This window comes from Halyomorpha halys, unplaced genomic scaffold, assembly GCF_000696795.3.
Source record: "Halyomorpha halys isolate HHAL.00 unplaced genomic scaffold, Hhal_1.1 Scaffold447.1, whole genome shotgun sequence".
Taxonomy (NCBI): domain Eukaryota; kingdom Metazoa; phylum Arthropoda; class Insecta; order Hemiptera; family Pentatomidae; genus Halyomorpha; species Halyomorpha halys.
Window position 1 is genome coordinate 906,260 of NW_027107551.1, and position 16,209 is coordinate 922,468.

The 16,209-nt window shown below is 33.0% G+C and overlaps 1 protein-coding gene across 2 annotated transcripts in view; it reads left to right on the forward strand.

Moving 5' to 3' along the window:
- LOC106682859 (ankyrin repeat and LEM domain-containing protein 2 homolog) overlaps positions 1–15,726 on the forward strand; it is a gene marked incomplete at its 3' end in the record, with an annotated part of 31,537 nt that extends 15,811 nt beyond the window's left edge. For both annotated transcript variants that reach the window (XM_067045919.1, XM_067045918.1), the window contains 8 exon segments: positions 167–319; positions 1,986–2,170; positions 6,047–6,173; positions 10,291–10,470; positions 12,643–12,801; positions 12,895–13,124; positions 15,199–15,464; positions 15,637–15,726. In XM_067045919.1, the coding sequence (XP_066902020.1) occupies positions 167–319; positions 1,986–2,170; positions 6,047–6,173; positions 10,291–10,470; positions 12,643–12,801; positions 12,895–13,124; positions 15,199–15,464; positions 15,637–15,726 (1,390 nt within the window).
- Between the last annotated feature and the right edge of the window lie 483 nt (positions 15,727–16,209).

The following is a 16,209-nucleotide window of genomic DNA, read 5'->3' on the forward strand; positions in this document are numbered from 1 at the left end:
ATATATTTTACTAATTATGGGATGGCTGCTATAGATTTATTGTTAAAGTCAAAACAATATGCTACTGTATCTTAATAATGTATATGGTTTTAAAATTCAGTATTAAGTTGTTGGCTATATGATTATGAGTTTGTTACATTACTCTACTACTAATTTTATTTTTTAGATTGCCTGTACCCGAGCTCCAGAACATTTGATATTTTATAAGCCTGAAATTATTAGATCCCTTGGGACATTATATTATATACCCATTTTAAGATCAGACAATAATGTTTTACAACCGTTAGTTGGAGAACCATTTACACCAAGTAATCCTCCTGTAAGTTTCATTTTGATTATTTTTAATTACATCCTGTATTGTATATTAATTTGATGATTTGTTTGCTTTCATATTGCAGTAATCTTGCGCAAATAAGTTGTGAATATTTATTTGGATTATAAAGTTACAGAATTACTTGTTTATGATGAATACTTTACATTAGTTTATAACAAAATCTATTAACAATTAACAAACAAATATTATGCACAAATCAAAAAATATCAAGTTGGATTTAATTTTTTTTTTATTTCTACTATATAGAAATGTGAAGAAGAAAAGACACTGAATTTCATGAATTATACTGTGTACTTTTGTATATTCTTCATTTAGAGGAAATATTCCGTTGTGGAATCAGTTGGGGTACAAGTATGATAAAATCTCTTTGGTATATCCATGTAATGGTCAATGCCCTGTTGTTTCTTGTTTTGTTTTTTCAGTTTGAAGAACCAGAGTCTAAGATGCAATGATTGAGTGGTTTGTTTATCTTCTTAAATGTCGAAATTACTTAATAGTGATTTAATTGTTTTTTTACATTTTGTAAAAATAAAACAAAAATACTGTGTATGAGGAGAAGATGGTTGGGGGGGTTCGGTCAGAATATAACACAAATAAGTTGAAATAACTTAATAGTGCCAACGTTTCGGCCATAATTTCTAGCCTTCATCAGAGCTAATAACAAAGAACAAGATATCAACCAATAAATACAAAAAATCAAAATATAAACAGAATGACATATATTAAATAATTGTACAGAATGAAATTAATAAAAATAAAGTGATGAAAGAAGTGGGAAATAAAATGTATATATAGTTAATTGAATAAATAAGTAAAAATAACATAATTAAGGAAATAAAAATTTAAAGTTATATAATGCAAAGGAATATGCATATTTTAGTTTATTAATAATTTAAAAATTAAAATTATGGAAAGAAAAAATTAAGTAAATAAATAAAAATTAAAATTGAGAGAACAAAAATATATGTAACTAATGAAATATGTAACCATAATATTAGAATAAAGAAACAAAATATAAAGTTAGAGAAAAGAAGTGAATAGAAAGCATAACAATAATAATATACGGTGAACATAACTAATAACGTGGGTAAGGAAAATTAAGAAAAGAATATGTTAACGATAAGTTGTGCTTGTTGGTTTTTAAATTGACGTGAGAAGGTTCTAATTGGATATAGAAGCTTTCAGAGATTGCTTCCTTTTATCATGGTTACGAACTGTAGCTAGTATAGATGTTTTATGATAATCGAAGGAATGATTTAAAGATAGAGAATGTTCTGAAAGTTTTTGATGCAAAATGATTATGTGAGAAAACAGAATATTTGTGTTGTTTGATGCGGTCTCTTATGAGGTTTTGGTTTCACTGATGTAAGCAGAATTACAATTGGGGATAGAGCAAGGGATGTGGTATATGACATGTGATCGGTGTAGAATAGAGATAGGGTGTTACTTAAGTAAATATTAGATAGTGTGTTGTGAGGTCTAAAAGCAATACAAAGGTTAGGTATAGCAGAACGTAAGAATTCGTGGGTGGATAACGTGTTAAAAAAGATTATTTATTCTTAATACTAAATGGGTTATTATAAATCAATTTTTGTATAAAAAAAATTGATATGCTTCATTTTGTATTTTATGTTTATTAATCTATTTTCAGGAAATACTTTCACCAACAAAAGTTGTCCCTTCACTTGAAGTTAAAGCTCTTGCTGGCCCCATGACTGAGGATGAAGCAAAAACATTCAGAAAAATGTGGAAAACACCTCCACGAACTTCCAGGGATATTTTAAAATCTCGGCCTGAACTATCTGATCCCGAAAAAGGGTTAGAAAGAGTTGGAAGGTAAATTAAGCTACAACCACCATCGTTTACTGTTATTTAGTTTAGATTTTCACCAGTATATCTTTCATTTATTTCATTTCCTTTTAATCAATGACCTATGGTAGATGAATTATGAAATTTTTGTTGCCCTAAATCCATTTTTTATCAATTGACTTACAGCAAATATTTTCAATGTGACATGAATAGTTTTTGTTCTTATTACAGTTAGTGAACAGCCAAGGCTCTTTAACATTGCTAATAACTTTTATTTGCATTAAGTGCGTTGCAAGCCAGTTTAATTTGGAAAAACAAAAATAAGTGTCTTTTCTTAGCAGTTTTTTTTTAAGATGGTGGAAAACCTACTGGTGTAGGATGTCAGAAATCTGGATTTTTCTGAAGAAGGGCTATTCTTACAACCTACTTGAGAAATCTGATCAATCTTTTGTATGCCAGCCCCCTTTTTTGAGCTATCTCTACTAGATCAGTTTTGTATGTTACTTAACCTTACTGAACCTAATTTTAATTTTATCACAAATTGTATTAAAATGTATTTGTAGCTTCCTTATGACTGAAGGTTCTAATGTTTCAACCATTGTTTATCATTAATTTAAGAAATGTATAGATACAATGGCATAATTTCCAAATCTTATGAGAGTTTCTTTCTTCACTTAACCCTTTAAGGACTATGAACTGATGTATCAGTTTGAACACAACGATCCCTGTGGCCTACTGACTGATATATAAGTTTGACAAGTTTAACACTTGAAGCGTATTCACTGATTTATTAGCTCGGTCCCTGGCAATATCTATTGGATCTCAAGGCATATCCTAGTTTCTATCCTAACCACTACAGTTCCTACATATGTACTTTATTATTTTCTTTGTTCCTAAAGATCGAACAGTAAAGAATTCTGATGCATGGGCAAGATGCCTGCTAACATGCAAGAAGCATCATAAGATATGGTCTTAAAGACTTTACTTATTGTTATTGCCATTGATCTTAGTCTAGTTGTAGTTTGTTGAGATTGGCTCGCTTCTTGGCACATTATTCCCATACAGGTATTGCATACAGCAGTTTTGGGATTATTGTGTCTTCATAGATGACTATTAGAACCTGACTCCCCAGCCCTCAAGTGAGTCTTGCGGTAATAGTAAGAGCATTTATTATCTTCAGTGATTTATTTACAACCGTATCTGTATGTTATTTCCAGTTGCCTCCTATCAAATGCTAGACCTAGAAAAGTCATTGTTTCTGTTTGTTGTAGCCTTTTGGAGTATAGTATTATGTTTAAGTTGGGTAATTTCGTTTTTTTTGTAAATATCATGTTTTGTCTTGTCTGTGTTGAATTCTAAGTTGTCAGTTTTGACCCATTTTTCCAAAATTATAGATGATTGGTTGGTCAGAACTTGTTTTGTGAATAGTTTGTCCATTCCTATCGTAGTAGGATGTTGTTGCAGTAGTATAAAATTTGTACTCCATCAGGTAATTTTAATATTCAAAAAGTATTAGTTTAAAAATATTAGAGAAGGCATGAGCCTTGTAGAATTATAACTATGTTGTGTTCTCGTAGCGCTACCACTTTAAAAAGCCCTTTATAGCACTGATCCCCCTTGCGACGGCTGGACAGTGGTTGACAATGTATTGTCATACCCAATGGAACTTGGTGAGAATCATCTGGTACCACCAAGAAAATATGATTCGCCCTGGAAAGTTTTTCTTTAAGAAATCAGGAGTGCACCCACTGGGAAATGTTGGCTAATTGCCTTCATTTTTTATAGTGTCTCTTAGATGCATGTATGCTGTTGTAAGCAAATCTCCCCTTCTTTGTACCGGGTGGTTGAATACAACTTCTACTGATGTAAACCCCGTGGCAGAATGAATTGTGTTATTGTATGCAAACACTGATCAAGTTAGGTATGCAAACAACCGAAGATGTTCCCCAGAGTAATATGTGGGCGTTCAATGGCTCTGTGCTCTTTTGGGTTCCTGGGGGGGATTTATGTTTAACTTCAAACATTTAATGCTTCTACGATCGTTTTGAAATTCCCTCCTGACGTCAGACTTGATGGTTTAAGGTACCTCGTAGCATGACATCCTGGCAAAAATACCCTCCAGACGGTATCATATGTTTTGGCTAGTATAGACTGCTCTGACAGCTATCTGTTGACAAATGCCGCCAGTCTATCCAGAATATCTGTTTCCTGCAACAAGACTGTCCCAAGGGCCCTTTAGCTAGCATCTGTTGTCAATATAAATTGATTTTGAAAGTCTGGGACCGGTTCTGCTGTGAGAGTTTTCTTGCCCCTATCAAAGCTTTCCATTTGTTCCCTGGTAAAGTAAAAGGACTGACCCTTTTTTAAAAGCTGAGTGAGTGTAGAGATTATATCAGCTGCGTTTGGGAGAAATTTACAATAATAATTTTTCATCACGGGAAAATTTTTTAATTCCTTTTGGTTAGCAGATGGATTTACTTGCAAAATGGCTTCTACTCTGGCTGGATCTGGTTTTACCCCTTGTTCGAATAAGAGGTGTCCTAAAAATTTTATTTACTCCTGAAAAAAATGGGATTTCTCCTTTGACAACATTAAACCAAATTCCTGAATGCATTTGAATATAACTTGGGCAATACAAGCTGATCTATATTATGAGATGGGGAAGAACTAAAGACTATAAGGTCATCCATGTAGATTTGGCTATAGTCTTCTCCTAGCCATTGGAGAAATTCATTCATCAATCGCTGAAGAGGTACATTCTTAAGCCTGAACGGCATTAGTGTGAATTCATGATGCCCTCTGCCCAACATAAACGCTGTCTTTTCTATATCCTCCTGCATTCTCACCTGATGGTAACCAGATTTAAATCAAGGGTAGAAAAAACAGGGGCTCCTGCCAAGTGATCTAGCATATCTTCAAGTCTGGGTTACTACTGTTCCTTTACAGTAGTCTTGTTAAGTTTTCGATAATTAATCACTTGGCGATATGAGCGAGGGGTCATCCTGTGAATCCCACTTCTTTTTCCTAACAATCCACAAGGGGTTATTGAACGATTAGGTTCTATAGGCTACCTTCTTGTAGTTCTACTAGACTTACTTCTTCTTCATCACTTGAACTCTTATCAGAATATTCCTTAGAACTTGACATTGGAACATCCCAGTGGTGTCTTATCTTATGAGTATTCACTTTCATTGGTTATGGGGTTTGGTTCTGTTGGTAAATTCAGGGACATGCATTGCTTTTACAGTCTCTATTGTGATTCTGGCTTCCTTGAAGTATAATGTTTTTGATTGAGTTTGTCTCTTCTCAGGTTTATGTTTGGCTGGTGATTTTTATAAACACCTTTTCCCTTGTGTATCATAGCACTTTTCTCTGTGATCCTCATCTCCTGTGCTATCTCTGTATATGAATAATTTTTTAAGTCTGCAATTGCAACTTCTCAAGACAATGTTTTTTAACTTGATTATTGTTTGTGAAAATATTCATGAACAAAAAAAAAAAAGCATTGACTCTGTTATAGTTTCAAATACCTTCTAAAGTCAATGATAGGTAAGAAATTTCACTGGTGTGAATTGTTATTAAATCATTTTTAATATAGTAATAATATTACTTTAACTTATATTTATTATTCTTTTACTCACCCACTTCTTCCTTATGTCTAGAAATAAATTGTGTGCGTCCCTTCATTGAGATCCTTCTTGAGTTGTAATTTGTTTGCATTACTTTGTTTTTTAAATGTAACTGAAAAATTTGAAACATAGTCTGAATAGATTATATACATTTAATGAAGTATAAATGGCTGTACTTGATAAAATATAATTGTCATATTTTGGAGGAAAAAAATTGTATTATTAGAACAGCTTATCCATAAAATTAATTTCTGTGTTTTTATTATTTTTACAGAAAGTTAGCACATGAATTCCATGTTGATTGGAAGGAATACTGGCATTTTCTTCATAGTTTTATTGATTTAGCGTCCCCTGAGGGACTTAACATGCTAGAAAATTATCTAAAAAGAGAGTTTAAGAAGGTATGGTATTTTTTATGTTTTAGGAATAATCTAACCAGGGAATGGATCTATTGGATGTATTTTCATTTTTTTTTCTTTAACCCTTCAAGATTTTATTTTACACTCCATATTATTTAAAAGAAAAGAAATTATTTTTTAATTTACATACTTAGAGGATTTAACATATCTGGAAGGATATTACATCTTTTTATCTATATTTCCAGTTTTTATTTTATCTATATGATAAAATAAAAAATTTCTTAAATTATTTATTAAAATATATTCTCGGTTGCTAGAGTGCATTGGCAACAACCCTCGGGCACATTTCTGATATTTTTCAACCTTGCTTTACCAAAAACAGTTTCATTGAAATCGGTGATCCCACATGTATGTTGTCTCTTCTCTTCCATTTAATTAAATAACGCTTGTTATAATCAGTACAATTAAGACAAATCTGTACCTGGTCTATCTCATACCTGAAACATTTCTGTTTTTAAAAATATAATATATATATTTGGTGAAATATTGTGCTGACTTTCTATTGTTAATATACTCTTACCTTTAAAATATATAAATAGTTAGAATAAATCCAAACAGCTGATTAGGGCACCAACTGGATCTTTCGAACAGTTTTTAATTTTTGGAAAAATAAATAATAAAATACTTTTGCGTGATTGTTTTAAAAAATACATTTTGAAAAATCCCAAAAAATATATTACTGGTTACTGGTAATGGTGGGGGGAACAAGTCCGGCAAGTAGGCCTATTGGTCCTTTTTGCCATCCCCAAGACAAACCAATGGAATGATTCTTTATGTGTCTTATTCCTTTATATCGAACCTTTTTGTCTTTCTAATGAAATTCAAAAGGGACTCCCAATCTATAGAGGAAGCCTCATTTCCTTCAATTCTATCAGAGCCTAATAGCCTGTGTCTTAATGACGCATACCTACCACAATCTGCTATGTAATGTAAGGCAGTCTCTGGGGCCTGTCCGCATAAGCAGCAGGTTTCATCATGAACTACTCCACATATCTTGAGATATCTTTTAAGTCTGCAGTGACCCGTCAGGACTCCTATTAATAATCGGAGTTCATTTCTGTTAAGGCCTAGCAGCCACTTAGTTTTAGAAGTAGAGGGTTTAGTTATTAAAATCTTGGCCTGTCTCAGCCCTATATAGTCCCTCCACTCCTTACCGGCTTTGTTCAATGTCCAGTCAAGAACTACTTTTCTCTGATGTCTTTTAGAGATGCCTAGGAATGGTTCTGGTCCTATAGGAGAGTGCTCAGCCCTGTTTCTAGCAAGCTGATCAGCTTTTTCATTACCTGTGGTTCCCTTGTGCCCTGGGACCCACACAAGCTGAAGCTTCTTTAAGCGCACTAGTGATTTTAAGGCTTGTTTACACTCTCTTACCAAATTAGAGGTGACTCCAAGGCTTAAAGGGCAGACAGACTATCTGAAAAGATGGTGATGCCAGTCCTTTCACAGCTAATGACTTCAGGGCATAAAGCTGCTGACAAGATGGCAAACGCCTGAAAGACAGTCAAGTGCTTGCCAAGTGGGAAGCTTAGTTCTATGCCTAATTCTTCGATGTAAACCCCTGCTCCTGTTAGTCCTGTCGAATCCATTGTCGTTCCGTCAGTGAAACAGGGCAGATAATCTCCTGGGGTTTCCACTAAACCCTGTACCCAATCCTCTAACTTTGGGTGTAACTAATCTTAGTATCTAAAATGGGTGTTTTATATAGAAGTGGTGAGCAGTATTGTAGTATTGATAACTCGCTTTCCACCACTTTGGCTATTGTCGCGTGGCCAGTAGCTTCTCCTGTCTCTGTCCACTGTCTATTTTCTCTCATTCTTAGATAAGCCAATACCGCTTCCCCCTTAGTCAATAAGTGGAGTGGTACTAGGGAAAGCAGAATTTCCAATGCCTTAGTCAGTGTTGTGCGAAATGCCCCAGTTATGCCAATACACGCCATCCTTTGGATCTTACTGGCCATAGCTGTCCACCACACAACACTTCCATAGTAAATTCTCGGTCTTATTAACGCTGTTTAAATCCAATGCATAACCTTTGGGTTAAAACCCCAGGTAGTGCCAAAAGGTGGCACTGATTTTTCTTTTGATTTCTGCCAAATCAGATCCCCAGTTCAGTTTTGCGTCCAAACTAATTCTGAGGTATTTGATCTTTTGGCTTATTTGAAGTTGATTGCCAAAGAAAATCGGGGTTTGAAATATACCCAATTTCTGCTTCCTGGTAAATAGAATCAACTCTGTCTTTGATGGGTTTACTGAAAGCTTCATTTCAGTACACCATGTCTGTACTACATTACATGCGGCTTGCATAAGTTCCATGATAGTACTCACGAACTTTCCACTAATGAGGATCACTCCATCGTCAGCCCGAATATCCCAGTTACCTTGTTCATTGATGTGGCAGATGAGGAGGAATATTGGAAAGGTTAGCACCTATTGGCGCTTACCCTTCCTTTGCTCCTCCTGAGGGGGTGGCTACTCTTTGTTGAATAGACCGGCGCTCTCCATACGGTCTGTCAGACCAACTCGTATCTCAGCTGCCAGTCATTAGCTTCCAGCCAGGCGATCGTGTTATTAGGCACCTTGAATATTCCTTTTAGGTGGTCTGGATCGCCTTCCGCACCCACAAACTGCCACTGATCAGTTCCTACCAGGTTCTCTTTCTGGTACTCGAGAAGCTGGACCAATCTGCCGGGTTCGATCACCTCGGCTCCTAAACCAATAACAATTTTAGTGGGCCATGGAGCCTCGGCGAACCGCCTCACCACAAACCTTCGGTCTGTGGGAGGTACCTATTCAAGAAGCCAGTCTTTCATCTTCTCATTAGAGATGTGAGTAGAAACCAACCTGGATCCGCCTGGAGTCCGGCGTTGTCAAACGCCAGTGGTCTCCTCCTAGGAAGTGGCTCATTCATCCTCATCTCAATAATAAGTAGAGCTTCATCCTGTGTAATGGAGACACCCTTTTCACTCCCCATAATGACTACCTGGAGAGCTCTCTGCGCCGCTTCTTTGTACGTCTTGGGTTTTCCTTCTTGCAGAGTAGAAGGTCCAGCGACAGGGTTACCTGTTGGACTCCCCAATAGATTTGACCCTCTTCCTATCCTACCGGCGGGTGTCGGCAGGTGGGGAGTCCACTGGTCTCTGTCTTTTAGTACAGGGTTGGAGACGGCCCACTCTTGAGATGGGCGCCTTGCTCTCCACATGTCGAGAGAGGGGCGTGGAAGACATGGCCTCCCCTTCGTCCCCTTCCCGAATCGGTTCGAGAGCTTTCACTGGTCCGCCCACCCCAGTCACAGCCAAGGGAGATAGACCCTTCGGGCACCCAGTACTTTTAGGCTGCCTTTGGGTAGCCTGTTCAGAAGGAGCCTGGCGCCTCAGTCTGATGGCTTCCTTATATATATTAAGTTCTTTTTCATGTAATTGTTTTATATTAATGTTTAATAATCAAAATTAAAAAAAAGAATTAATTGAATTATTTTAGTAGTTTAATAAGTTTTTTCCCATTTTCAATTTCTTTTGCAAAATGAATTTGGATTTTTCCCTTTTATTGTCTTCACGTCTCAATTTATGAAGATAAGGGTGTCAGAATTGGAATGCCTATGTTACTATTGCAGTCTACCATCGTCTTGCTTGTAAGATCTCATATTCCCTTATTTTTATTTATCTAACATTTCAATTTTTTTTTCTATTACTGTAGAAGCAATACATCCTGTAGATCATCACTTCTTCTATATCTAACCATTTAGTTTTGATAGTGTATTTTTTTCTAGAAGATTTATTTTATATTTTTAAAAGTCATCAATTATAAAAACTAATAGTTGGTTATTATTTCTATTAGCTTTTAGTGTATTTTAACTTACATATTTTACCTATTTAATATCGTTCTTAATATTTAATTATATTCTAATTATTTTTAAAAATGAAGGTATCAGTAATACAGCTTCTTTAGAAATTTAATTAGAATTTTATTCCAACAGTATTTATACCTAGTTTACATTAAATATGTTTGCATTAGATTTTATTTTTATTGAATAGTTTGAACCATAATTTCTTTACTATTCATCTATATTCATCCATAATGTTTGTTATCTTTATTCTGTTTAGGTTTATGAGAGCCAGAGCAGAATTTCAGCAATGCCTACTGCGAGGGTAGATTCGGTGATGTTTGAGTTAGATAAAGTTGCCAAGCGGCTTTCTTATTTATCTCTCAGCAGTGATTATAAATTAGCTGCTGGATCAATGAAGAGTCCTGAAACAAGTCCCCTTGAGGATCACAGTGATGTAGTAAGTAAACATTTTGGTTCCCTATTATTTTCTGTATTGGTTGACTAACTGATAGAAACTAATCAAAAATTAATAAGTAAGAAATACAATTTAAATAATAGAAAAATATAGATATAATTGAAGAACGTCAAGAATTCTCTTTGCTTATCTGAATGTTATGTCCTAAATATAATAAAAAAGAAACATATATGCAAATATATATTCATTCATATGTGTGTATTTGTATATATTTTCTTATTTTTATACGATTGTTGTCATTATTATTTGTTTGCATTATTTTGTTCTTTCTATGTATTAAACGTATATAATCCTTTTTTTAAAATTATTCTTTCATTATTTTATTTCGTTTTGCCTCTGACCTGTGTTATATCCCCACCCAACTTATCTTTTTGCTTTTATGTTGATCATTGTCTGATCCCAACAATATGTAAACCTTATTAATCAGAACCATCAACCACCCTTCATTTCTAATGGTACGCATGTAATCAAAGTATCATCCTGGTGATTAATTGTTTTGCTTTATTTTTCCAGTTTTGTTACATAGAAATGTAATAGCTGGGAAACAATTTAAAAAAATTTCCCTAAACCATAGAGTAAATGTGCTGGAAGTGATATGTTCTTCCTATCTGTGGATATTTAATGTTTTTTTTTTTTTTAATTTAAGTAAATGTTTCTTCTATCTATTATTATTTAAAAATCTTAAATAAATACCTACAGGGAACATTATTAAGTAAAGTATTTATTTATGAAAAAGATGGTCAGGGATGCTGTCAAAAGAGAACAAAAATAGTTAATAACTATTTATTTGCCGACGTTTCGCCCCACTTTGTTGAGCTTCATGAGGGCTGTTCAAGTTTAGAGCTATCGAGACATTCATATTTATTTATTATATTCATATTTATTTATTTGCTCATGTGAACATTAATATTAACGGTGCATATAGCTAACTGGCAGACATGGAACCTGTCAGGTCTGCCTAGATTATTATAATAACCTTTTGTACTTAGTGTTTGATTTTTGGAGCAGTGGAGAATACTGATGCCTCCATATTTCACTCTGTCTATTTTTAGCATTTATTTATGTTACTAAAGTTGCATGCTCTTAGAGATACGTGATAGGTCTCTTGCACTTTTCCTGGTAATTATTCTTATTTTTGTTAATGCAACATTGGTATGTACCTGAAGAAAAGAAAAAATTTTTATAACAAGCAGAAGGGAAAGTTGTTGCAAATACAAGTAAGTTGTAATATCATGCAGTGGTTTATAGTTATATTATATTTATTTCTCAATATGGCTAGATTTAACAACCAAGTTATTCTTGCTTTTAATGGTAAGAAACTTCAAAGAAGATGCCTATTTTTGAGAAAATGTGGTGAAAGACCATCTAGAGTGACAAATCACCAACTCGAGAGGTATTCTTCTTTCTCCGGTTTTAAGTGAGAAGCCTATCTCCAAGAATGTCATATCAATTGCCACAATAATAAATGAACATTGACAAACCTGACAGAGTAAAGTAAAATTTTGTTTGATTTAGCTTTGTATAGGATGTTTTTGTTTTTTTTAAACACAGTTCTGGGATTACAGGTAAAAAGTTGAAATAGTGAAAAAATTTAACTGTTTCCACTTTCTCATAACGCAGTAGGAAATATTTTTTAAAAATAAATAACCCAAAAAAACTCTTTGCTAGTCTTTTCTTTAAATGAGACCAAATATTGAAATTACCAATTCAGATTTCATGTATAAAGCAATAGCTTTCAAGGGGAAAGCTCTGGGATTGTGTGTTCAGATGAGGATTAACTTGGAATAGAACAGTTCCTAGTTGTACATCCTTTCTTTCAGTGGATCCTTTATCAGTTCCTAGACTAATATTATCAGTTATTTAATATCATCAATTAGTTTATGTTTTATTATATAATAAAACATAAATCAATGATGATATTAAAATGAATTAAATTAAATTTCCTTGACAGACTGAAATGTTTGTGCTTTGAATAAAAAATATATTTTTTCAGAAAAAAATTTAATTTATTTGGAAAATATTTGTATTGGATATCCATTTCTTTTGCTGTTAATATAATTTTTTTTTTTATGACTATTTTTATCTTTGTATTATTTATTTTAAAATTTAAGTTAAGGAACTCCAGATTTCTAATATCTTAATGTATATACATAGGTTTTTAGTCAGCAAGGCTCTCATTTTGAAGAAATTGACCCGGTGGAACTTTCTGTAAGATCTGAATCTCCGATGTTCTTTGAAGGTTATCACCACGTTTTTCGCCGAAAGAAAAAAGCTTTCAAATCCATTACGAACTCAATGGAGCATACTTGTAAGGTATGGTATTTTTATATATATATAGATTTTTTTTTTTAAATATAAATATTTCATAAAAATTCCTTTTTTTTTTTTTTTTTTTTTTTTTTTTAGATATTTGCTAATCGAATTGGGCATGCTCTTATTCAGGAAAATTTTATGAATATAGTGCTCGATATTAGCTCTTTTCAAGTTTTTCTGGCTGGGTGTTTAGCTGATCGAAGATTTGTGGATGTTGATTTGACTAAATCACACTATAGACTCTCTGTATCTTTAAAAGAAATTCTTATTTCTTTTCCTGAGGCCAGAGGGAGAGCCATTGAATTGCTTAGTATATTACTAAGGTAAACCTTTTTAGTAAATTAATTTTAAGTTTTCATTAACTATTAATTACTGGAAAAGTGGTATTATTCCAGGTTGGATTGGTGAAAGATTACGTTTTTATAATCAAAGAACATGTTAGAAACATATAGATTTATATTTATATCTGTAAAACAAAAAACAGCAAATAATGCCTTATTGAAAAGATATTTATATTTTTCCCTTCCATAGTAACTCTGTAAGGGGTTAAAGAATAATTTAAATTTTGAAATAAACTGAAGAAATCTTTATTTATGGAAAGTGGATGTATTAAGTTTTGATATGATGAACAATTGTTATCTATTAATATAGTATTTAGATATTACTCTATGAATTCTTATGTTTTTTATTTTTATCTGATTTTATAACGGAATATAATATTATGACAAACAACTAAACTTTTAAAGTAACATGCATCCACAAAGCTAGAAAACACTTTCAGTAAGATGAGAAACCTAGCTGAGATTGTAAGGCAGTATGAGCTTGTGGATGAAATGGGAGCGATAGCCTCAAGTGCCACTTGTATTGTATTCTATATTATGTGGTTTATTTTCATTTCTACCCTCATGGGAGACTTAACACAACTTGTATAATGTAGTTGTTGTTGTCTGGAGCTTTAGGGCGTAAAACCCTGAGGTCATCAACGCTCATGTTTCGCACTTTGTAATTCTATTTCAAAAACTCTTTAAATAATTACGAAAAAAATTTAAATAATTAGTTATTTCAGAATTATTTAGTACGCATAACAAACTTTCGGGTTTAAATCTTATTCGAAAGGCCATTCCTTTTAAAGAAAACCAAAACAATTCCACGTTCTTCTGGTCATCATTCAGAGCATCCCATACACTCGGTCCCACTCCCAATCTATTTAAGTTCATGGAATAGAAATGACATTCTTCAAATATGTGACTGACTGTAAGTACACTGTTGCAGTATTGACATTTTGGTAGTGGTTACTTATTGATCAGATATGCATGAGTTAAATTTGTATGATCTATTCTTAATCTGGCAATAGCTTCCTCCTCCCTGTGATTGGAATGGTTTGATATCGTCCATGATTTAATGGGTTTTTTAAATAGTTCTTAATTTACTTAGCGGGCTTTCATTCCACATGGCTTCCCAACTAGCTGCTGTTTCATTTTTCATCGGAAGACTTATTTCTTGAGGTGTCAGAATGGCCGCACCCTGACCTGGAAGAGCAAGTGCATGTTTAGCTGCAATGTCCATCAGTTCATTTCCAGCGATCCCCACGTGACCCGGCACCCATATAAAGAAAACAGTTTTTCCCAAGTTTTCGAGCATGTTGTTATAATTGTGAATTTTCATGATTGCCGGGTATTTTGGGTAAATGATCTTCATGGCTTTTAGTGAACTTAAAGAGTTGTTAATGATAACTATGTTAGTATGTGTCACTGTCATGGAGAACTGGAGTGCTGAGGCTATTGCATGCAATTCAGCTGTATATACACTGCATAATTTATGCAATTTTATTTTATGGGTCGAGTTATTTGTAGATTTGTCATATTTTGATCCATCAGTAGTATATTTTGTAGTCATGTTAACTTAGTATATTATGTAGTCATGTTAACTGGTAGTGTATTATGTAGTCATGTTAACTTGTTCACACATTGGTGAGAGAAAATTCAGTAAAATAATTTGTTTAAAACAGTAATTTTCTTTAAAAGTTTGAAAACTCAATTCTACAATATCAATTTAATTACTCCGTTCTAATTTCAAAGCTTTATCATAACTTAAGTATTTTTCTTTCTTTTCAAGATATTTTTACTAAATTTGAAAATTGAGTCCTTATTGGTAGTTTAATTTTTCCTCTCCCATATCCCCCCCTTAAAATTATTTTTACTATGGGGGGTAAACTTATATTCAGGGTCGACCTATATACAACCAGATATGGTTTTAATTGTTACTTTTAGTTAGTTAACGTTTTGTTACTCAAATAGTTAGTTAATTTCACTAAATTGATCCATATTTTGTTTATAGACTAATTAATTAGTTATCTTTTAGCCTGTTAATAATTTTATATAATTTTTGTTATTTTAGCTCTAACCTCGATCTAATTGAAAATGAAAAAATACCCAGACAAAACTTAAAAGACGCTATTATCTGTATCAGTCGATTCACAATTGCTCTTTTATCCTGCACGTCATCAGAAAGTCAGTCTATATTTTCGGCTACTAATGCAGCAGTTCATGCTAATGCAGACATTCTTTGGACAGCTGCTGAAACATGCTCATGTTCTATTCCCTGTGCTAAAGTTCCTAGGAGGTTTCCTCTGACAAATATATGTCCAAGAAATTTATTCAGTGGTAAGTTTTTATTATTATTATTATTTAAGTTCTCTTAACTTAGATTAGTGTAGAACTATAGGTAATAACGTATTTTTATTTCACCAGAATTAAAGTAAAATTGTAGTAAACAAAAATGTATATTTGTTCTTTACTGATTAAAATAATTGTTTTATTTCTTATTTTATATTAGATGACAGTGATGCTTATGAAGAATTTTCGCAAATTAGGCAAATTAGGAAATTATCTGCGAGTAGTAGTTGTTCGTCATCGGGGTCGTCAGGTAATTAAAAAAAAACCAGTTTTTTATTTTATAGTTTTTTAATATATGAACCTAACTATAATTTTAAATGTGAAGGAGAGAGTCAGGGTTGCAGTCAAAAATAGTTAACAACTATTTTTGTTCTTTTTGACCTCAACCCTGATCATCTTCTTCATATTTAAAGTTGTGTGGTCAATTATTTATATATATAAAACTATAATTTTACTTCATATATTTGTATTAATTTCGTCTTGATGAAATTTTAAATGATCGATAACAGTTTCTTAAAATATTTGAATTTATACCCTCAGTGCTGCTTTGGCCAAAGCATTGACATGTCCATTCCTTCAGAAACCACTGTGCTTTGATCCATAAGAGCTTCTTATGGATATTCTTTTTCATTACGGCCAGGAAGTATTAATGTTCAACATTTACTGTGAAATTTAGGAAGTATTCTGTTACTTCAAAAATAATTTGATTTTTATCATGGTTATGTATTCATTG